The sequence below is a fragment of the Lycorma delicatula genome, chromosome 5 (assembly GCF_047948215.1).
Source record: "Lycorma delicatula isolate Av1 chromosome 5, ASM4794821v1, whole genome shotgun sequence".
Taxonomy (NCBI): Eukaryota; Metazoa; Arthropoda; class Insecta; order Hemiptera; family Fulgoridae; genus Lycorma; species Lycorma delicatula.
In genome coordinates, this window is record NC_134459.1 from 6351209 (window position 1) to 6375332 (window position 24124).

Sequence of the window (24124 nt, forward strand, 5' to 3'; positions counted from 1 at the left end):
TTAAGATGTTTACTACAAGCAGTTTCTTTATGAAAAAATGTTAGGTAAGAAATGAATGGATAAAAGTGCCTTAGCTTGTGAGTAATCATTGAATTTAAGAACTTCACTAGTGATAACTATTCTATTATGTAATTTTATCTATCAAATCATAATATTATTTTTTGATAAGCTAATTTACTTTAAAATGTTACGAAGTTTGATTTTACTTAAAATTTATACTTAAAAAAGCTGTTGCAATAACTGCATGCATTTCCATAAAAGTGCTTATTTCTAATTCATTTGTATTAGCAGGGTTGTGTCACTGTTATATCATCTGCATTGAGTATGAATATTTACTTCACTTTTTAAAATAACTTTTGATAACTAAAAACAAAACAGAATCTAATATTGGATTGTGGCAATCTTAATTTAAATTTTTACATATTTTCCTATGTGTAAGAAATTACCTAAATCTATAAAACTGCTATTTTATTGTCTACACCTGTTATACCTACCTTCACTACATTTTTTGTAAAGTTTTACCTGGATCTTAAAATATTGATGTAGCTTTTCTCTTAATTCCATTTTATCTATCACCTTTTCTATACAAAGGATTCTATTGATAATAATTGCTTGTTTATGAGGAGGTATATCATTCTTCCAAAATTGAAAGACTTGTTAGCTCCTTGTTTACAAAACATATTAAATATTGATAAGGCTGCATATTTAACTTTTGATTTCATGCAGAGTATTTCTTTGTCTAATATTCTAGTACATGTGTTTTTATTTAAGGGAATTGAGTTTTCTGTTTAAGGGAAATATTTTTAGAATTCACTGTGAAAAAATGAAAACCCATTTTACTTCTTGTACCATGAAGGTACATTCAGTAAGGATAATAATGAAATTTGTTCCTTCTTCTTGTTGTATCTTAATGAATCAATCTGAACCATATGGTAAATACTACTAACAAAAAAAATTCTCAGGTACGGAGAGTTTGTGATGTCATCGTGGTTGAAAACTGAATACCAGGAAATTTTACCTACAATTTTGCACATGAATTAAATGTTGATCAGTAGTACTTAGAGGAAATGACTTCTGTGATTTAAGAGGATTGTCCTCTTCATACAATATTTAGGTGGTACCGAGAGTTTGAAAGAGGAAATTCTGGTTTTGAGGATGATACAAGTCATCTGTGTGTCGGAAGAAATATGCTGCAGTACGAAAAATGCTTGAGACAGACAGGCTTGTGACCTACTACCAAATAGTGGTGTCCTTGGGCATTAACACAACAGCGAATAATGCTATTCTGTGAAATGATCTTCAAGTTTAGTACCTTATGGGTGCTGCATAACTTGACTAATGATCAGATGGCACATCATGTTTCATATTGCCGTGAAATGCCGAAAAATTTTTAAAATGGGAAATCTCCTTGTGTGAACAGTATTGTGACAGGTGATGAAACTTGGCTGTACTATTATAACAATGCCAACCAAGGCTCAAAAGAAAATAGAAAATGCAGGTGTTTGAAGATAGGAGCGATCTTCAAAAATCCAGATCGGAGCATTTAATAATCTATGGTGACCTGCTATTTACCACTCCAAAAAAGAGAATGTACTGTAAGTGAATTGCAAGTTACGCAAAGTTACTTCAGTCATTGGGATGTGCGCTCCGCAAGGGCAGCCATGAGATTGGCAAGACACTGTCTAAGGGATGTCCCCAGGGCAGCATGTTGGGTCCTTCATTGTGGGTGGTGAAGTTGGATTCTCTCCTGCGGTTGAGGTTACCCAGCAGGTGTTGCATCGTGGCTTATGCTGACAATGGGCTCCTGCTGGTTGAAGGAAGCTCACGAAGGGAGGTTAAACTCCAAGCCACTCGGGCTTGCAGAATGCTTGAGCATTTAGCCCACGATAATGCTCCTCAAAGGCCATTTGACAGTGAGTTGGCAAGTCTGTGTTTCAATAGCAGGCCAACATATAAAGCTTTCCATCGTTTATGGTTGTCATCTTGGAGAGATTTATTTAACTTCAAATAATTATAAAACAAATCTTATTATTATAATTTTTTTAATAAAAATTGTGGTTTTTATTTTTGTTTCCATTTTATTGAATATTTTACACTTAAGCTTTAGATAATTTTGTTACATAATAATTTATAATACATAATTATTTATTACCCCTCCACCCCATGATCCAAATTTAATTTTTCTACAGCTGTGATCATGGACTTTTTATGAGCCAATTTATGCAGTGACAGATATTATTTGGTTATCACAAATTTTATTAAGTACCCAACGTACAAGCTAAATTTTTTGATACTTTAAATAAATATCAAAAAATTATTTTTGTCAAGAGTGAATGATAAAAATAAAAATCATACATTGTGAAGAAAATCAATTTATTAATGTTCCCCAGAGAGTATTTTTGGCATGTAGTGTGAGGGTAATGTTTGATATTTTAAACTATCTTCCATAAAGAATATTTTTTGAAATTTACAAGTCAAAAATAACTGATAAAATTGTAAACTGTTTTAACAATTTTTTTTGTCAAAAGGGCTTAAATTATTAACAGGAGAGGTCCTTTCACTCTACAAATCATGTTTTTTCCCCTTCATTAAATTGTCTTATCATTTTGCCACTCATTCCAGTTTTACTAAAAATTTTACTACTATGAGTATTTTACTATTAGATGAGTTTTTTGATTTCGTATTTTTTATGTTCAAAGAATGTTTAAATTTAACAGCTGTTAAGTATCTGAACAGTAATTTTATAACACATTAAGCTGTTCACAATAGGTAAGCCCTTCAACATTTGAAATATACAAAACTGCTTCTTCAAAAAAAAAATAATTAAAAAAAAATAATGGTATCTATAGCAAACAAGCATCTAAAAGAGCATGCATACAAACAGAGATGACTGTGTGCTATAGGTGCTATAATTGGAAGAGGTACAGTTTTCTGAATTTGTTTCATACATACATACGTAAAACATATAACGAGTAATATGCCTTAGTCTAGGATTAAATGGTAAAATATAATAAAAGTTATGCAGCTTTAACAGTTTAATGATAAAACGTGTGTTTATAGCTGTAAGATAGGGCTCATTATGAAAAATTGTAATTCAAGAAATATATGACAATAAGTTACTGATATTTCAGTATTGGCTTTTTTATTTCTTTCAATAGAAGAAGATTTTTTTTCAAGTTGCTTTCCAGATTTCATTCTCCGGAACCACTGATATATGTTACAAGTATAATTAGCAACTTAGAATATTAACTGATAAAAAAAATTACATAAATTACAATATGTTCTCGGTTTAGTCCTAGTGCTTACTTAATTAGATATTTTGGTCATTTAAATAAATCTAAGTCTGAAACTTATCTTAAAGTTCAAGAAATACAATAGAAAAAGAATTATTCAGATTGGATTTGCTGTTCTTCAGTTTAAATGAGAAATGGTACAAACAAAATGACAGGTATTCTGATATTTATAATGTATACATATTAAAGTCATGAATTAATATACACAAACCAAATTAGTAATCCAACTTGTTCTTACCAGTCGTATCTGTCATCTCTGCTCCTCTTATGTGTGCTGGTCAAATTTCCAAAAGATTTTCCACATAAAAATTACTTCAAATTTTGTTTCTTTTAATTTTTTCCCCTTGAAATCTTTTATTAAATTGCATCTCCACCAAGCAACTATTTTAGTTAGTAAACAATAAGGAAAAAATTTACGAAACTAGTAATGAATCCATATTCAAAATGAAAAAAAATCCTTCAGGGTTGTTGAAAAACCTATTTTTGGTATGTTTTTGACATTGAATTATATTTTTGGTAGATACTTTTTTAAACATTTCTAACATTACAGGTACAAAAAAATTAATTCTACTTGAAAATGAGTCTAGTTCCTGTTTAGAATTCTTTAAATATTGCATAAAACTTGCAGCCAATCACGGGTTTACTTTTTTATACACAAAGTGTATCATGAAGTTCTCTCATGACTTTTATGACATATTCTATTTGTGAAAATAATGAAAAAATCTCATACAAACATTTGTTCTAAAATGCTTCATTTACGAGTTATCAGTTAGTGACAGATTTCAGTTACCTGGTGAAATGAAATCGTACTGAAAATTTTAGAATGTTAATTAAGGAACAGAATTAGTGAATTCTTATGGTTTTTGACCTGAGAAATTAAATAAAATAGGTCTCAGAACAGTACTAGTTTTTGAGAAATTTGGGGTAAAAACTGTTTTTTATGATTGATGTATAATAACTGTGTTAAAAAGGTAATAAAAAAATAAAACTCTTTAACAAAGCTTGTAGAGAATTTAATTCTGAACAAAATGGTGTAAGATAATTGGATTAAAACAAAGAAAAGTTAAAAAATATTAGCATTTTATTTAAAAACGGTACACTAAACCAAAGTGCATATGTACCAGTTTATAAAAATGTTCAGAAATGAGCCTGCCATTTTCAACACATTTCTTGGCATGCTTCTGTACTTCAATTGCTGCTCTTTTTAGTTCTTTAGGATTGTACATAAGTTGCTCAGGTGCATCCATAATGCCGATAGTTAATTCCTCATGAGAATGTACTTTTGTTTTATATACTACACTTTTTAATCCATCCTCAGATGCAAAAATCTTAAGATGTTAGATCAGGCAAGCTTCGTGGTCAGGAATGTTGAACAGAATGATCCGTTTCTGAGGGAAATGGTGATTTAAGAGAGTGGAAACAGCACAAGAGAAGTGGGGAGGCGCGCCATTCCACTGAAGTATACTTTGTGTTTCATTGCTAGAGTAACATCTTCATGCAGCTGGGACAACAATTCTTGAAGAATGTGCAAATAGACCTTACATTTAAGTGGCCAGGTAATATGAACAGTCCAAACAGCTGATTGTGAAGACCACACCATATATTGAGGCTAAATCGGTGTTGAAAACTGCCTTCCACCATTTCATGAGGACCTATTTCCTGAAGATTGTGAAAAGTCCCGCTTATAAGTTTTGGGATCTGGAATCCTACAATTCAGAAAATGTATTTCACATACTATTGCAACAACTCTAGCATTACCATTACTCACACCCAAAATGAATACCATCAGTTCATTCCTCTGTGGTAAATAACTAGCATTACTTCAATGGAAAACCGATCACCTTCAAACTAAATTCACAGGAAACCTTCACTAATGACAGCACAGTTCATAGTACCCAGTATACATGATGTACCTTACAGAATGATTTTATACACTAATACAGAATTACACATGGATGATCAATTGTTATTGTACTGCCAACTTTGAAATAATAATTTTTCAAATAATTTATTGTAATTCTGTCATTAAAAAAAATTATTATCTAAGTAAATTTTATCTGTTTATTTTTCAGTTGTCTAATTTCCATGAATTAAATAACAATTAAGAACTTTATTCTGCAAGTTATATTACAAAAGGTCTTGTCATTCAAGTGTGATCCCAAATGAATAGAAAAATGGAAACAAATTGACTAACACAGACCTTTTTCTTAGATATGAAGTGCAAATATATAAAAGAAACCATGATATTTTTAAAATTTCAGTTTTATATTTTATAGATAAAGTTTACTACCAAAAATCACATATTGTTTGATCAAAAAAAAGTTTTTAAATCTTACGAACATATTGCCAATCTTTTATAAAATTGCAAAATTAGAATAATATTGAAACTATATTTTAAAATTCATGTGTGACAAACATTTAGTTTTCTCTTTTTAGGATGTGATTTACTTAATCATTCTAAACGTTATACCCTATAAATAATACTCTACATTATGACATTTTCAGTTCAAACCTTATTCCTCATCCAGTTGTGGAGTATAATAATCTTTCATGGTTTAAAACTTGATTTAAAAAAATAATTTAGATCAGCGTAGAAATTTCTAAGTTTTAAGGAAACATATTTTTTAATATACACATATTCTAATTTATTTATAGAGATCTTAATTTACTTATAGTGATGCAGGTAAAATGCTTTGATTTATTTATATAGTTAACTTTGAGTTTCAAAATTATTTATTGTTTAAAATGTTGTTTATATTCCATTATTACTTCTTTATTTAGAGATATCTTAAGAAGTTAATCAGGCCAATTTTTGAAAAATATAATAATATTTTAAAAATACCAAAAAGATATGAAGAGCATAAATTAAAATTATTGATTACAAGCAAAGCATGTTATTTCAATATTAAGGCATGTTCACAACAAGCAGTTAAATTATTTAAAAAGTGGAGCATGGAGCCTAGACCAGAAGAAAGTAAAATGTTGGTAAATTTATAATCGTATGATATTATTATTGATAATAGACAATGAACCATTCCATCCCAAAATAAAAGTAGTTTTTATTCCCATATTACTAATATTCCAAAACTCGTTGACCTCTCATTTACCCTCTCATTTTGTTCCAGTCTGTATTTTTATGGCATCAAGTATGCCTGCTATATCACCGCGTCTAAAACAACATTCATTGATTGAATGCGTATTTTTGGAATATGGAGGAAGGTGCCCCAGTTTGAATTACAAAATCTTCTACAAAAGTTATTAAATGGTGCTGTAATTTTTACCTATCAGGTTTTAGTAAAGGTTAAAAGTTCCTCATGTTAATTTTCTCCTATTTGTTTAATTTACTTTCTTCTTCTTTTGTTACAGCCGCTTAAAGACATGTAACAATTTCATTTTCTTCTTCTTTGTTGTTTCCTTATCCTCCTGTACTCTTCCTTCTTTCATCTTTTCTCTGTGCTATTTTTTCCTATCCTCAGACCATATTGTTCCAGTTGTCTTATGCCTTCTACCTTGGAATCCTATTTTTCACACATTCCTGTGAACCACACCTTTTTCTGTTATGTCATCCTTTTCAATATTGTTTCTTTCTAGATCTTTTTTGATTTCTTGGATTCAGTTTGTTATTAACTTCTTTTCCCAAATGTGGTTGAAAATCTGTTTCATTAACCTGTTGTCAATCATTCTATAAGTGCCCAAAGAAATCAGTTTTCTTATCTCATTGTTTTTGAAATTTTTCTGTGTTTTCATATACTTAATTATTACTTCTTATTATCCAATTTCGGCTTTTTAGTGAACCCAATGTTTTCCTAACAATTTTTCTTTCTAAAAATTCAAATTGATGTGGATAACATAAACTATGCGTCCTTGCATCGTAAATTTAAATTGCCCAGAAATATCCATAAAATCTTGGGTAATGATAATGAAGTTTCAGACCGGATGTTTCTATTTTTGCATCGTGTTGATCTTATATCTAAAATTTTAAATTGTTGTGTATAGTTTTTGTATTGGAAAAGTTTTTAACGTGTCGGTTTTCTGCTTTAATTATTATGTTTTTGTGTTGGATTTTTGTTCTATTATCCAAGAAGCGGCCTTTACACCCTCTCAGAACTTGTTAAATTCTATGTTTATGTAAATTTTATATGGTTTTTTGTTTTTATTTTTATTTTATTTTTTTATATTGTTTTTATCTTTTTAATCATTTTATCGTGTTTTTAAGATTCCGACTGTGATAGTAGTTGTAAGTTTTTAGTGATATTAGTTTTTTATCTCATTTTTAATATTTTAGTTTTTATGTTAGTTTATGTTAGTTCTTAGTGTTTTGTTATCCAAGAAGGCACCCTTTACACTCCTCTTGGACTTTGTAAAAGTCTATTTATTTCTAGTTACATTTTATATATATATTTTTTTAAATTTAATTATATGTTTACAGCTGTGATATTAGTTTAAAATGTATTTTAGAAAACATTTTACCTGTGATAGTAGTTTTAAGTTTAATTTTTAATTATTTCTAGGTAGTTATTTTGTTTTTTATGAAACCAATTTATTCCAGGCAGTGATAACATGAAAGTAAGTGTTTTTCACCCTCCAAAAAAAAAAAAAAATTGTAATTTATAATTGACACATTCACTAGCAGATAAACATTCTGTTTCAATTAGTGTTATAATGCATTACTTTTGCAAATTCTATTATATTCTTAGTCAGACCATATGCTCTTTGCATTCCATGAATACTATCATTTTTCTAATTTATTTTTTTGGTTTGTCTCTCCTAGATATTTAAATTTTTTAACCTTTTCTGTGCGACCAACATTTGTAAACAAAAATTTTGGTAAACTCTTAATGTTGGGCATGAATTTAGTGTTTTCTTCAGAAATTTTTAAACCTGTTTACTAGCTACTTCTTCTAAAAGATTATTTTGTGTTGGTGTGTTTGTTAGATTTTTAGAAAGTATGGCAAAATCGTCTGCAATTGCTAGCCAGTTTACTTCAATAGAGTTATTCTTCCTCCCCAATTTCACCGGTAAAATTTTGCATTCTTTTAGTTTCTCATTCCAAATTCTTAAATTTTTTTCCAAAACACAATTAAAGTGGTAACAAACCATGACCATGCATAACGCCTGTTATTACAAAGGGTTTAGCATTTTCTCCCATGAATTTAACTTTTGACATTGTGTTTGTGAGTTTCACATATTAGATTAGCAAGTTCTTGAATTATTTTGTCTAAAGTTTCTCTATTAAGAGTCAAATGTTTTTTTAAGATCGAGAAATACTACAACTATGTCTTTAGATTTCGGCATTCTGTGCCGTATTATTGATTTTAGGAGAAAAATTTGTTCTGAGCAGATTTTGCCCTTTCTGAATCCACCCTGAAATTCACATAATTCTTTATCTAAAATTTCTTCAACTTTGTTCAAAAATTTAGAAAATGCTTTGTAAGCAGTAGGTAAGAGAGATATCCTTCTGTAATTACTAACATCTTCCTTATCACATTTCTTATAGAGCAACTTTCCAGTTTTTTGTAATGTTTCTGTTTTACATATTTCTTCAAAAACTATCTGTAGATCTCCTGTGATTTTTGGTTCCGACCATTTAAAAAAATCAGATGTTGGATTCCTATCCACTAGCTTTGTTCTTTTTTTGTTTTAATTAAATTTTTAATTTCTTCAGAGGTTGAAATCATCTTCTAAGTTTTCAACAATGTATAAAAATTCTGTCTCAATTTTTTCTGAACAATTTAGAAGTTTATAAAAATATTCTGTGAGAATTTCACAGTTTTCAGAGTTATTTAGGCTTATTTTACCATTTTCCTTAAAAACTGACACTAGGTACATGGTATACATTTAGTTTATACTAAAAACTTGATAGAAATCTCTATAATTGTTTTTAACAAAGTTTTCCTGCATTTCCATAAGCTGAGATTTTTTGAAAACTCTGCTTGTTCCTCTTATCCTTCCTTTTTCTTTTCTTTGTTGTCTGTACTATTCATGATGTATTTCTTTCCAGAAGATTTCCACTTTTTTAATTTTTTTTATCTTTCTGCTAATGCAGCTAGACATCTCTCATTCCACCATACTTTCTTCTTGATCTTTGTTAAACAAAAAATCTTTTTAGCAGCACTGCTTATTTCTGTAGATAATCCTTGCCAACCACCTTTTTTGGATATTTTATTTCTTGAAACTTTTCCATTGCATTCTTTGTTACAGTAATTCTGTCTACGTTATATCACTAATTTAAATTATTTTTTTATTTGTAATTTTAGAAGGTAAAAATTTAATTTAGAAACGTGTAATAATCAGAATCAAACTCTCTAATTCTTCTTATTGTAACATTCATAATCTCTTTAATATTTCTTTTGGTGATAGTTACATGATCCAGCTGAAATTCTCCTAAGTTACGATTTGGAGATATCCATGTTTTACATTTCCTTGGTAGTTTTCTAAAGAATGTTGACATTGTATTAAACTGAAAAACTTATAAAAGTCAGTAAACCTTATACCATTTTTGCTGGTTTTATTACATCCTGGATATTCACCAACTATATTTCTAAAATATATATTATATAATTATATATTTCTGCCTATTTGTGCATTGAAATCACCCAAAGTATTTAACTTTGGAATCTTAGACATTTCTTCTTCTAAAAGATACCAGAATTCTTCTACTTATTGTGGATTTTTTCTATTGTATTCATTTATGGGAGCATGGCAATTGATGAGGATTTTAATTCAAGAAAAAATGTAGTTGAAGTACAAAGTTTTAGTTTAGTTCAAGTACAAAGATGTATTTTTGTTTTTACTTTTAATTTTAAGAAGAGACAGCCTTTTGGAACTGGATTTGAATTCTGGTACATTATCTTATATTTTCTTGTTTACATAAAAACCGGTACCTAATAATGGCATAATTTTCATAATTTTAATTGCAGGTTTACCATTAAAAATTCTATAATTTTTCATATCTGTTCCACATATCATATCTGTTCAATTGTCAACTAAAAACCTGGTTTCTTAGGTTTGAGATAAAATTTGGATCTCATTTTTGTCTAAATTCATTTTTTTATTTGAAGCTATAAATGCCAAAGAACTATTTCTTTTTAAATTTTAATGTTAAAGGATTCCAAGGATGCTCTGACTAATCCTGATTGCAGATGTTGGGACTCCCCAGACCCTAGATCCTGATGCATTGCATGAAGCAATGTTGGATTCCTTACTTGAGTTATCACGTGGGGTAGTTCTTTCTTTTAGCATACTTTGTTTTTCAATTGAAATTGTAAGTTGTGAGAGATAGCAATAGATTCCAAGTTAAGATCGGATAGATAGTCCAAAATTCTCCATGTTCGGTTCAGTTAGAAACTAGATCTAACCTACCCAGCGGCAACACGTGGAGGGAATCTGTCATTTATTGCCCTCATCAGAATCTATGAATTGAGTCTGCACTAAATGATTTTTTTAGAAATGTCCTGTTTCAGTTACTTTATTTTTTTTATTTATACATCTTAAATAAATAAATGCTGAGATGTCAATGTGAGTAAATGAGAGTGTAGATCGTACTATTTTAGTAGCAGTTGGCTCACTAATATCTATTTCAAATGGATATACAGCAGAAATAGTTAAGATTTCTATCTTGTAGATTGCTTTGTGTAGCTAAAAAAAGTTCATTTTACAAAGCTTTTTTAAAACAAGTTTTGCTATTTGAATTTTATCCCATACAAGCACAAGCACTGTTACAAATTGAGATAATGGGCTAACATGATAATGTACCAATTAAATATAATTTGATTTTGTTTTAGCTTTGTATGAAATACAGAGGATAATTAAAAATAAAATGCATTTTTAACAATTTAGAGACAATATTTTCCTTACAGATGTTTACAGAAAACATTTCACTGGCAACTGTAATGTACAAATATTTGAAACTGTATTCTGAATACTAGTTCTAAATACCTTATCTAAGGATAACAGACTAATATTTTGTTATATTATTTTATTGTTTTCAGGATTCATGAGGACTTAAGAACAATAGTCTACTGTGAGGGTATTAAACATGGGACTGAAAAAGAATGGAATTTTCTATTCTCAGTATACATTAAAACAAATTTTGCTAAGGAGAAGTTAATTATACTTTCAGCTCTAAGTTGCAGTCGAGAAGTATGGATTCTTAATAGGTATTTGTTCTTCATAACAGATCTTGTAATATGGTAATATTATTTTTTAAATTCATTATTAAGAAATGAGTACAAGAAAAATGAATTTCATAGCTTATGAAAAGTACAGGCCTGAGATTCAAACCCAGTACTTTCTGAATAAATGGCAGATTTTCTTCACTGTGTATGTTTGCAGATATATATAGTCTGTAGTAATGTTAGGTTATGATGGTGTATACAGAAACGTTGGGCTTAATCACAAATATCAACTTATACTTAAACATCTGTCATGGTAAAAAAAAACTTCAATTTTATTATATGTGCAGCTATAAATTTTCTTATATGTCCAAATAACTACAAACTGTAGAGCAAAATTTCTAAACAAATTTCATTATAAATTACAAAAAAGTTTGTTTATAACTTTTACAGGAAAAGTTTTATTCATATATTATATGAAAAAGGTGACTAAAAAAACTTAGAACATATTAAGTTAGTTTGTGTTAATGCCTTCTATCTTATTCACCTACTTACTTACTTACTCCTTGGTGGTACAGCCTATGAAGAGGCCTTGGCCTCCATTTTGTCATAAAAGCCATTTTTATACAGGGTTGGATTATGCCCAACCCTCAATCTGAAGGACATGGGGTTTTCTGTCAGGGATTTTCTTCCCTTAACCTAGAGCATTCATTCTCAAAGTGGGTGATATAGCCCCCTTGTGAGAGCTGGAGGCCTCCAGGGAGGGTGGTAGAAGACCCACAGAAAATGTTGGGCATTCAGACAACATAGGAAGGTGATGGGTGATTAAAAAAAGCAAAAATGATGTTTTCCTGATATTTCAAACTAAAGTATAAAGTAAAATGTAAGTTTCAGTTCAGAAATAGGATATGCCACTGTTGCGACGTCGATGGGACGCCATTGGTCAACAGCGTTGCGGTAGATTTTATAGCGAGGGTGGACTGTATGTTTCATAGGTGATGAATGAAGACACCTTGTTAAAATACTCTAAAATACCTGGGTGTTATCCTTGATGAAAATTTCAGGTTCAAGGAACATCTACAGTATGTGACAAAAAAGGCCGCTGATACTTTTTATGAAATCGGTAGTCATTCATCTTTATTGGGGATTGAATTACGGTATCATGCGAATTTTAGTACAGTTTAATTTCACAGAGGGAGCAGAAAGCAGGGCGAAATGTTTCGCGAGCCAAAACTCGCTAACGAACCGTTTTCTGACCTATATGTGAACTTTTTTTCTTATACATATATTAACTTTTTTTGATTTTATGAACTTTATAAAATAACATGAACTTTTTTTTCTTAAGTTTGGCTATAGAATCATCTCCCGAGAGATTGCCGTGCAGTTTGGAATTACTCTGTACAAATAAAACCAACCTTCAACCAACCTTCAATGTATGTACGCATGTTTGTTTTTAAGTTAATGACAGTAAAAATACATTTTCCCAGATAATAACTTAATCTGAGCTTTTTGTTAAAGGTATCTGTATATGTTACTTGATAAAAATTCTGGTATTCGCCAACAAGATAGTAATCATGTGTTTAAAAATATTGTTTATTCTTCAATTGGTTATTTTGTAGCAAAAGAGTTCTTTTATAACAACATTGAAGAAATTATATCAATGTAAGTGGTATTTATCAGTTCATTTCATAACATATTTTTAATAGGTGAAACTTAGAAAAATATTACTTTACAATGCTACCTTAATTAGGTACAGAGTCTGAGCACTTAAATGCTAAGGGTCATTTATGTTCCATATGATTTATATCCTTATTTTTAGTAATAAATATGTTATTTATTACTCAGTTTAACCATTAGCCTCCTTTTACTTCTATTATAATATTAACTAGTTTTATTTTAAATACAATTAGTAATACATTCTATATATATATATAAATAATCATTATGAACATATAGAGTTATTCTGGAGGAAGAGAAATGATCTGGGAACTGATTCTAGAGCTTGAAATAAGGAAAAAAGATCTTACAAACATATGTTTGAATTTGATTCGATTTTTCATGCCATACACATGAAACCATCAAGTTTACCTCTCATATAACACCTTAAAAATATTGGCATGACCTCATTTCACTGGGGAAAACTTAAGTCCAGGCAAAATCTTTACTAACCATAATTTTATAACCCAAATGTTTTTGGAAATATGTTTGTTTGTAACCCACTGGGTTGGTCTAGTGGTTAACGCGTCTTCGCAAATCAGCTGATTTGGAAGTCGAGAGTTACAGCGTTCAAGTCCTAGTAAAACCAGATATTTTTACATGGATTTGAATACTAGATTGTGGATACCGGTGTTCTTTGGTGGTTGGGTTTCAATTAACCACACATCTCAGGAATGGTCGAACTGAGAATGTACAAGACTACACTTCATTTACACTCATACATATCATCCTCTGAAGTATTACCTAAACGGTAGTTACCGGAGGGTAAACAGGAAAAAGAAAGAAATATGTTTGTAAGAACATTTTTCCTTATTTCAAGCTCTAGAATCAGTTCTCAAATTATTTCCTTCTGAATCACACTGTATATCCATAAATAATGATGTGGTCATGTAGAAAAATTGAAAGGGAAAGATGCCTAGTAGGATCTATGAGATGAAAATGTCAGCAAGGAGGCTGAGAGGTAGATGACTGAAAGAAGCCGAAGAGCGTAAGAGAAAAGAATGAAAGGAGGGTAATATAGGGAATATTAAGGTAATGACAGGATAAGGACAAATTTAGAGGCTTATGTTTCAAGCAGACTTGTCCAGTAGTTGGAAATTGTATATGATGAAAGTAGTGGAACTCGCTTCTTTTTTAAAATGGCTTTAACTCACATTTTCTATCTTTCTGGATAAAATCTTAATAAACTGCAATGGAAGTGAAGGCCATAGGATATATTTTATAAATATATGATTTATGTATTTTATGTTTAGCATAACAAATATATTTTTTAATTCTAAAATATATTTTCAAATTAAAAAAAAAAATCAAAATTTGAAATTAGATACCTTTGAAAAACAACAGAAAAATTACACTATTTTTTCCTGACAATATCTTAGCAGTAGTTCTTTCTTCCTACTCGCTAGAAAAAAATTCTAAACAGGAGTGTTTTTACAAAATTTACTGTAATTGAACAATTTTTATGAAACGAATTTTACTCAGCTAGAACTCATTAAAATATTCACTTCAGTAGTTTAAAGCATTCAGATTTCAAATATTTTATTTCTAAAATAAAATAGAAACTATCTTTATGGGTGTTGTGAAAATGATGAGCAATAATCTAATTATAGTTTATAATAAGTTCAATTTTATATTAAATGTTCAAACAATTGTAAAAAATTAGTTTTTTTTAAATTTTGAATACCTTATAGATGGAAAATTACGAAAAAAAATTTTACTTTCTTTTATATGTAGTGTAGACTATGATGATGAAAATTTGAAAAAATCTTAGGTGGTCATGAAAACACCATTTGCTTAATTGTATAGAATGACCCATATTTAATTGTATTATTGAAACATCCATTATTCATAGAACCTAATTTATCCTATTTCTAATGAACTCACTTTCCATTTCATACTATTTCTTTTTAACATATTTTTATTTTATTTTTGTTACATATTAATCTCATACTGTGAGATTTAATACTTTAACACTGTACATAATTATGAAGTAATTTCAGGTAAAAATATTTCTTTGAGGCATATACATTAATTGTATGTTTAAAAAATAACATGTATTCATTACAAGTATGAAAAAGCAGTTTACATAGCTGTCATTTTTTATTATGCTGCTGGTACACTACAATGCAGGTTTCTCTTTAGAAGAAATATAATTGTAATTGGGAGCACTTTGTAAGGAATACTGTTTAAAATATATATCTTATTCTGTTATATTCAATGTAATTAAGAAAAAAATTATATTTAACAAGCTGTTCACCGTGATTTGAACTAAATTAATAGTGATTCTGAAGTAAAACTAAAACTATAATTAATTTTTTGCTACGTATGCGATGTACAACTGATCAATAACAGGTGGTAACTGTCACTTCTTAATGATATTTAATTCATTAGAGAACTTAATGTTGATTCAATTTATATGCAGTCTCTGTTTGCAAGAATGGAAGATTACAGCAGCTTTATAATTGGAACAAAATAACCAGCTATTGTAACATTATTGGAAGTTTCTAGTCATCCCTTCCCATTTTTGCTTATTGCATTTTCTTCACCACTGTTAACAGCTCTGTTCTCAAATTCCATGTCTTCATGCATATTGTAAAATTCTTACTATCCTCCCTTCGTCTTTTTCCTACTGCATTAAAATAAATTTAGAAAATTATTTATTTATTTAACAGAAAATATAATTTAGTAGATTATAAAAATTTAATTAACTTAGGAAACTTAATTGTTTAATATGATAGATAGGGTTTCAGCCTCTGTGGCATGAGTGGTAGTGTTTCGGCCTTTCATGTGGAGGTCCCAGGTTTGAATCCCAGTCAGGCATGGCACTTTCACATGCTACAAAATTGCCATTTCATCCCATCCTCTGAAGCAATACCTAACAGTGGTCCTGGAGGTAAAAATAAAAGAAAAAAAAAGGTGGATAGACTGTTATATATATATATATGAGTTAAGAAAATAGTTATATTTTTTTATATGGTTATTTATTTATGCACAGTTTTAAAAATGCTCCTGAAACTTTACTTGGAAATTTTGCCATTTCTTTGATTGACAGCTAGAAATCTGACAAGGCAGTGAATGAGGTAATCTTTTTTCATTTCATGAGTATTATAAAATAGTCAAAGGAATAATCTGTAATCTGTATTTATGTAAATTTATTATGTCACAAGAATTGACATGAAATATTCATTAAATAATCTCTAAAAATTATTTCTCATGAATAAGTTTAATTGATGGATATTTGTTATTTTTTAGGTATGCATCTTCTTTGATATATTATATGTATTATTCTGTGATAAATTAACATACAAAAAATGAAAGTACAAGTAATTAAAAGTTCAGTTAAAAAGAAATGAAATATAAAAGAAAAATTCTGTTTGAATTTTTTTTTTTAAGTAAGCTTATAGTTAATCTAGTATAATAATCATTAATTTTGCAGTAGCAATCCATCTTGCAAGTATATTTACTAAAATTCATGTCCAAATTAGTTTTTAAACTATCTTAGTAAATATAAAATTGTAACTGAATTTATATAATCTAATTTTAAATTAATTATTATTAGATTAGACTAATAGATAAATTAATTTTTTAATTAGAATTTTTTGAATAAAACCATAGGTTTTTTATTGGTTTTTGGAATAAAAAGTGTATAAAGTTTTTATTACAAAAATTCTAAATCTAATTTAAAAATGTTTAATTACACTGAGTTTCTGTAAAAGAATCATAACAATCAACTGTTTAATAATTTTCCATTCAGTGGATCTTGAAAGGTAATCTTTAAATACTGATACAGGGTTTTTTGAAGGGAATTATAAGTTTTTATTGTCATTACTGAATGTTACCACAGAGCATTTTAGTTGATATTTTACTAATTTGATAGCAAGGTGATGCCTGTGCAAGAAGTTCAGTTTGTTTAAGGCTTTAGAATTTAAGCCTAATTTAGATAACCTTAGAGTTGAGTTGCTCCAACATATCAGTTAATAACTCCATAATTTGAGAGACATAGATAGAAAACAGTAAATCCTGAAAAACTTTAGTTAGGAGCCTGAAGACATCAGTTACGTATTCCAATTTGAGGTTTGTTATTTCCAAATTCTCGGTAAATGATATATGATGAAATTCTCTGTAAATTTAATTGAAGAGATTATGATTAGTCTCACAAGCAAATGGAAAACTGCATGATTGTACAAACATATTAAATTTTTAGATTTTATGCTAGACAAGGCAGAATGTAAATTAAATGAAAATCCCATCAAATGCTATTTTCACCTGAAGCAAATTTTTATTCCAATGGTTACAGGGACAGGGATAACTGCTGAATTTGCTGGTCAAAATAACCAGATGAGAATTTATCCAAGATTCTTTGAAAATGCAGGTTTGATATTGACACAGTTCTAATAAGATTACTTTTCTTTACATAAAAAAAACCATCAAGATTAACTATAAATGCTTCAGTTGTTTAGTTTTCTGGAATTAATGAAGAATATGATCCAGTTTATATACCAACAGGATGCAGCACCATCACATCTTAAATTGAATATCCTCAACAAAAATCATCTAATAATTTGATTGGAAAGGAGGACCTACAGTGCAACCCCGCTACAACATGGTTATCAGGAGACTTACATGACAAGTGTTCCTGATAACTGTGTTTTGCCAAGAATCTGGATAAGTTGTGATGCATTGGGTAGAGTGTTGTCATGATGAAATTTCCAACTGATAATTTTCCCAAAACTATGGTCCTTGTATTGAACAGCCTCGCTTAGCCCATGAAGAACAGTTATTTGGTATTCTCTATTGACAGTTTGTCCTTTAAGAGCATACTTGTGATCAACCAAGCTTTGATAATCAAAAAAGATTGTCAGCATGACTTTCATGCTGTCATGAAGATTGTAGTGACTGGAAATGTAGTTGTATAAAAATCAAATCATGAGACTCCAAAGTTAATTTTCTAAAATAATAATAGAATCTAAATCAAATAAGAAAGAAAATGAATCTGAAAAAATTTAATGTTGTATCTGTAGTTTATTTTACAGCCTGAGGTATGCTCTTTTTTGCCCAATTTTGTAGTAAAACTGCAGAATTTTCAACTCAACATTGTCTGCAGGATAGTGAAAATTTTTGTAATAGTATTGTGTGATTGAATAAATAGAAAAAAATATGTTAAATGAGATAACTTTGTATTAATGGAAAAACTATATTTCAATGTTGATAATGCAGAAAATGTTTAAGTAAACAGAAATAGTTGATTGAAGAAGAAGAAGATCACTGTCAAGTTCAGTTGTATGATCAAGATGATCAAGATAGATTTCCTCACAAAAAGATATTTATTAAGTAATCTGGCTTATTTACATAAATGCTTTTATGCTCTTCAGCATATATTTTAATCAAAAGATCTTCCAAAATAAAAAAGAATTAGGATTTATGAAATTAAAACCAGTTGTTTCATAAAGATCCAAAGTGCAAACACTGGCTGTCAGGAATGTGAATATTCTGTAGAGATGTGATGCAATGTAGAAATCTAATATTCTGCAATTAGATACAGAAGTGGTTGCTTTATTTATAAACTTTAAATTATATTATTAAAAAAACTATGTTTATATTTTAACTTTAGCACTGCTGATAAATTGTATTATAATAATAAACAATAAAATTATATGGTAGTAAGATCTAGTATTGTCTGGATTTTTGCAGGAAAACTAAAAAAGGTTGGGTGTGGAATAAATTTATGGACACTCAACAAATTCCTGTACATATTCTTAATTTCATAGTTTTTGATTTAGACTGTGTCTGTGGGAAGTTAAGGCATAATATCTCATTTTGTTTGTGGGCAAGAAAGGATAATCTAAAAAAATTTAAAACTGCTAAAGAGCTCAGCCCAGAAATATCTGGATATGTCGAAGATTACTTTGGTGTTAATTATCCACTTACAAAATATGACATGATTGCTCTTCCAAAATTGGATTTTGATTGTGTGGAAGGTCTTGGTATTTCTATTTTTAGGTAAGTTACATCCTTTTTAATCAGATTATAAATTATTAATATTACACCAATATTACCATAAACGTCTAAACATATTCTGAACATTAACATTTTTAACACTTTTTGATGAGATTAAATTAGAAAGCAGTGAATGTAAAATGATAAAATTTTACCTTTATTTTAAAGTTACCTTCAGCCGGTATTAAAATTATTTGAAATAGTTGTTTTTAATGTAAGCTAATATTTATTTTGTATTTCTCCTAATGCCTACATGATCTAATCAAGTAATTTTACATTTTTAAAGCCATTTTTTTTTTTTTTTTTTTTTTTTTTTTTTTTTTTTTAATTTAAGCTTTCTTTATATATATATATATATATATATATATATTTTTTTTTTTATTTCTTTTAATAAATAAATAGTCCTACACTATTTTATTTACTTTTAGCCATTACTAAGAATTTTTTTTTGCAGTTATTTGTCATGTAATAGTTTTATGTCATTCTCCAGCATTCTCTGAAGTAATTCCCAGACTGGTTCTGGAGGCTAAACAGAAAAAAGAAAGGCCCTTCTATTGCGTGATGATATTTTAACCTCAGCATTAATGGCTTCATCCTACATTCTCAGTTTATCTGTTTTAAAAATTTCAATATACATGTTTTTTTCTGCAGTTTTGTCTTATAACACTCTCTAAATCTTTCACTAAGTTAATTAAACATTGATTTCATACACCCCTTAACAATCTAGTTTGTTTAGCGTAATTAAACTATTTTTGGACGGCCATATTCAAACTATTATTTTGGCATCAGGATCTGGCATAAATTTCTTTCCTCATCTGTTCTTGCTCTTCGTATCGTATTTTATCACCCAACCCCATCTATTTTTCATATTCTCTTGTATGATTCATATTCATTTTACAGGCTTCTGTTGTTTTCTTTTCTGATTTTCCTATTGCCCATTATCCATTGATGCACTATACTTCATGCAGATATTTTCAAAAATTTCTTTCACAGTTTTAGATCCATACAGTTTTGACAAAAACATACTTTGTTTTTGGATAAAGATTGTCCATTTGCTTGTGCCAGTCTTCTTCTGTTGTCTATCTAACTTCATTCATCCATTGTAATTTTACTAATGAACAACATTCTTTTACTTATGTCAGGTTACATTTCCCTTGTTAATATGTAATTCTTTATTGTTCACCATTTTACTTAATTTCATAATCTTTGTTTCTCTCTTTATATTCATTTTTTTTCCTAGCAGTGAATCTATGGCATTCATAATTTTGTTTCTGTCAAACTACAATGTCAGTATATCTTAATATTTTTATCCTTTCTTCTCGGATAGTTACTACATTTTCAAATATATATGCTTCTTCCTTAATTAAAAGCACCGGTGAGAGACACTATCCCTTATTCAACTTTGAATCGGAGCTTACTTTTTTTCATTTCCTACTTTTATCATTCTTACATGACTCTTGTCTTAAGTATTGGCCTAAGCCTTTTTCCCTACATTTTTCCCTTCTTCAGTCTAAATTTTATAACATTAATGGACATTTTATAACAAACCTAAATGGCATTTCTCTTCACTCTGCTTGAAAGATATATCCATATGTTTTGTTAAACATATGAAATGTTATGACATTTCATATGTGTAACAAAAAGTTCATTAATTTTGCAATGTTTATTTTGAGTTTAGATTTTATTAGTTAGTCGTGACATTTAATTCTCCATTTTTGTTTTATGTTGTCACTTGCAGAGTCTTTAGGCAGTTTGTACCCAAACATTTATTGTATTGTGTTGTGTGTTTTAAACCAAAAATCCACCTTACAATTCTTTTCTTCCATGTTATGAACATGTAACAATATATAGAAGAAATATATTGTTTATATCGTTAAAGTCTTACAAAAAAAAAATTAATGGAAACTTTTTAAATGTTGTTTGATTTTAAAACCATCATTACTGTTTAATGATTAAATTTTCAAGATTTGTAATATAATTATCCCATATTCTTTTTTTTATTTTTAAAAATTTATTTATAACTAGCATACCCGGTAATGATTTGCTATTGCTACATTTGAGTATATATGTATAATGAACACAATTTAAAGTTTGATAAAATATTAACAAAATGAACATTACGTAACTTCAAAAATTTAACCTTTTCCTTTCCCCCTTCCCTTCTGCCTTTTCCATTTTCCCCCAATTTCCGTTGGTGTTTTCATATTTATATTTTTCCCTTTCCCCACTTTCCCCTTTCATCAGGGGGTATTTCCCTCTTCATCCCCTTTTCTTTTTTCCTTACTTCCCCTTTTCCCTTTCCCTTTTTTTCTTTCCCTTTTTTTCTCTTTACCCTTTCCGTTTCCTTTTCCCATTTTTCATTTTCACTGCTTTCCCCTTTCCTTTTCTTTTTGCCTTTTTAGATTTTCCCCTTTCTGTTTTTTCCCTCTTTCCCTTTTTCAATTTTTTCCCTTTCTCCCATTTTTCTCATGTGCAAATCGATCCAGTAGCTTTTTAGGATATACCGGACACACATACTGGAAACGTTGAAATGAAATTGTAAAATATTTAGTATAGCGTGAGTTGCTTTTACACCTAACAGATAGTGTTGTTTTTCAAAAAAGCATGTTTTACCTGTCACAAGTGTGCTATCTATATAATAGTAGGTATATAAAAATATGGGCCATATTCAAATGCAACATTGTGTCAAAATTTCAAAGTAATCAGTGAAGAATTTTCGAAGATTTAAGATTTTGAACAAACTAACATTTATATTTTTATTTATATAGATATACTTCCAAACTTCATAATGTAATAAAGATTATATTAGATATTTTTATGATAAAGATTAAGCACTGCTATAAAGTCTAGAGATTATATATTCTTACTATAAAGACAGAGATAAAATATTCCTATCTAAAAAAAATTAAAGAAATGACAGCATTTATTTTGACTAGTTTACGACCTTACGACCTTCCTAATTTTTATTTTTTTCATATTTAATTTGTTTTATATATTTTTACATCTTTTTGTAGATCATAATAAAAAAAAACCTTTATTTGTGTTTGTAAAATATTTATTCAAGTGTTTTATAACATTAAAATATTTATATTCAACATATGCATAGTATACAAATATTCTTCAGCTGCTGTTTAGAGTTGAACAGGTTTGAACATGTTCATGAATTACTTATTATTCATTTAATTCGGTTATTAAATTCAAATATTGTTTCCAATTAAACTCAGATATTCAAAAATAAACTAGAACCTGTTGAAAAGTTTAATAAGAATTTTCCGATTAAACATTCTTATTACTATCATTATTTCTTTTCTCTCTATTATTAATTCATTTCTAACAAAATTATTATCTCTAACTTCTACTTATGCTACATAAGCTAATATAATTTATTTATCTCTTTTTTTTATGATTTAATGGCATATTTTTTTCCAGTTATTAAAAAGCTAGTTTTTCACCATTTTGGGGACTTGCACTTGATATACATAATTGATACTTATATATTTTATGCAGTTTAGTAAACTTACGTTATGAGTTTGAACCAACTTGACTTACACCGTTATTGCATAATGATTATTACAAAATTTTAATTTTAGCAGTTATTTTGAAATGATCCTGATGGCTGATTATAGCTATTCATATACCTTTATAATCCTCTAACGTTGCTCCATCTGAATCAAAATTCAAGACAAAAAGTGTTCACACATAAACAAACATATTGAATTCAATAACAAGCTATCCATTCGTTGATAATTGTTTATAATGTTTACGTTAAAGAACTTGTTTGCTGTAAACCATATGTGACGATAAAGAATTATTTACTTCAAACCAGGGTTATTGTGGCTGCATGTTCTTTGTAATCATGCGCTATGCAGAGAATGTGTTCCAAAGTAAATCAAAATGTTATTGTTAGCATTGGCTCATCATTTGAACCTCCTCAGAAAATAGTAAAAATGAGTTGTGAAATTAAATGACTTTATTAAAGATATTGTTTGGTATTCTGTTCAGTTATATGACTGGGTGGAGAATCCTATGATTACAAATATTAAAGTGGTTTGAGAGATAAAATATACAATATAGCATAAAGAAGATTATCGTGAGGAGATGAACAACCAAATATTTAGGAGGGGCTTATAAATCTGCTGCACAACTTGAAAGAGAGCTGTATAATTGTCATGATTGAACCAAAGTTAACATTCTGTGCTTTTGGAGAAGGTTCCAAAGAGAAATACCAAAGAAAAATAAATTTCACCTTCCTTCAATATGATAAATATAATCAATACAAAAGGAACTATATTAGAAAATTTGTGTCAAGGTTAAGTAGAATTCATTCATTTGATTATTGCCTTCATTTTTGTTCAGTTGAAATCAGTATGATGTGCAATACTAGAGTAATAATAAAAATAAATAATTAAAAAAAAAAAAAAAAAAAAAAAAACACAATTTGTTGGGATAACAAAAATGTCTTGTAGACCCATTATTAAATCATAAGAATTTTTACTCAGATTTGGAATATCTACCACATATCTTTAATAATAATTATATCAATATGTATAACATTACATTAGAATATGTGATAACATTACATTATACTGCCATTTACTTATTTGTTTCTTTTTTTTTTATAGCGAGGAATTAATATTAAAAGAGAGTGATTTAGCAATTGATGTTTCTGTTATAGTAGCACGTGAGTTTATCAGTCAGTGGTTTGGAGGTTTAATTACTTTTAAATGGTGGTCAGATTTATGGGTTCATGAAGATGGATTCATGAAGAGTTTTTAGTTTATTTTAGTAACATAGTTGCTGCTAATGTAAGTAAATTATATGTGTTAATTTTAAATTTAAGTAAATAAATTTTCAAAGATTTGTTTGATTATTTTCCTGTTAACTGGTAAATATAATTTTAAAAAAATTCTTAATACCATTTTTGTAACAATTTAATGTATGAGGTCTGTTCAGAAAATAACCGAAAATTTTTAATTACACGCCAACGGAGATATTTAGTGATGT

The 24124-nt window shown here is 28.7% G+C and overlaps 2 protein-coding genes across 2 annotated transcripts in view; both read left to right on the forward strand.

Annotated features, from left to right (window-relative positions):
* The window catches only part of LOC142324685 (uncharacterized), a 27833-nt gene extending 16380 nt beyond the window's left edge, over window positions 1-11453 (forward strand). The window contains exon 4 of the mRNA XM_075365579.1: window positions 11285-11453. Coding sequence (XP_075221694.1) covers window positions 11285-11301 — 17 coding nt within the window. The 3' untranslated portion in view covers window positions 11302-11453. The remainder of the gene's footprint in view (window positions 1-11284) is intronic.
* LOC142324687 (aminopeptidase Q-like) lies at window positions 11348-23917 on the forward strand. Its single transcript, XM_075365582.1, has 4 exons — window positions 11348-11452; window positions 12926-13069; window positions 18815-19123; window positions 23796-23917. Exons 2-4 carry the CDS (start codon window positions 12936-12938, stop codon window positions 23803-23805), a joined length of 453 nt encoding a protein of 150 aa, XP_075221697.1. The 5' UTR covers window positions 11348-11452; window positions 12926-12935; the 3' UTR covers window positions 23806-23917.
* Window positions 23918-24124: the final 207 nt, after the last annotated feature.

Coding starts and splice junctions, on each gene's coding strand:
- LOC142324687 (XM_075365582.1), top strand. CDS start 12,936: ATGTTACTTGATAAAAATTCTGGTATTCGCCAACAAGATAGTAATCAT. Junction 13,070..18,814: donor ATTGAAGAAATTATATCAAT/GTAAGTGGTATT, acceptor GGATTTTTGCAG/GAAAACTAAAAAAGGTTGGG.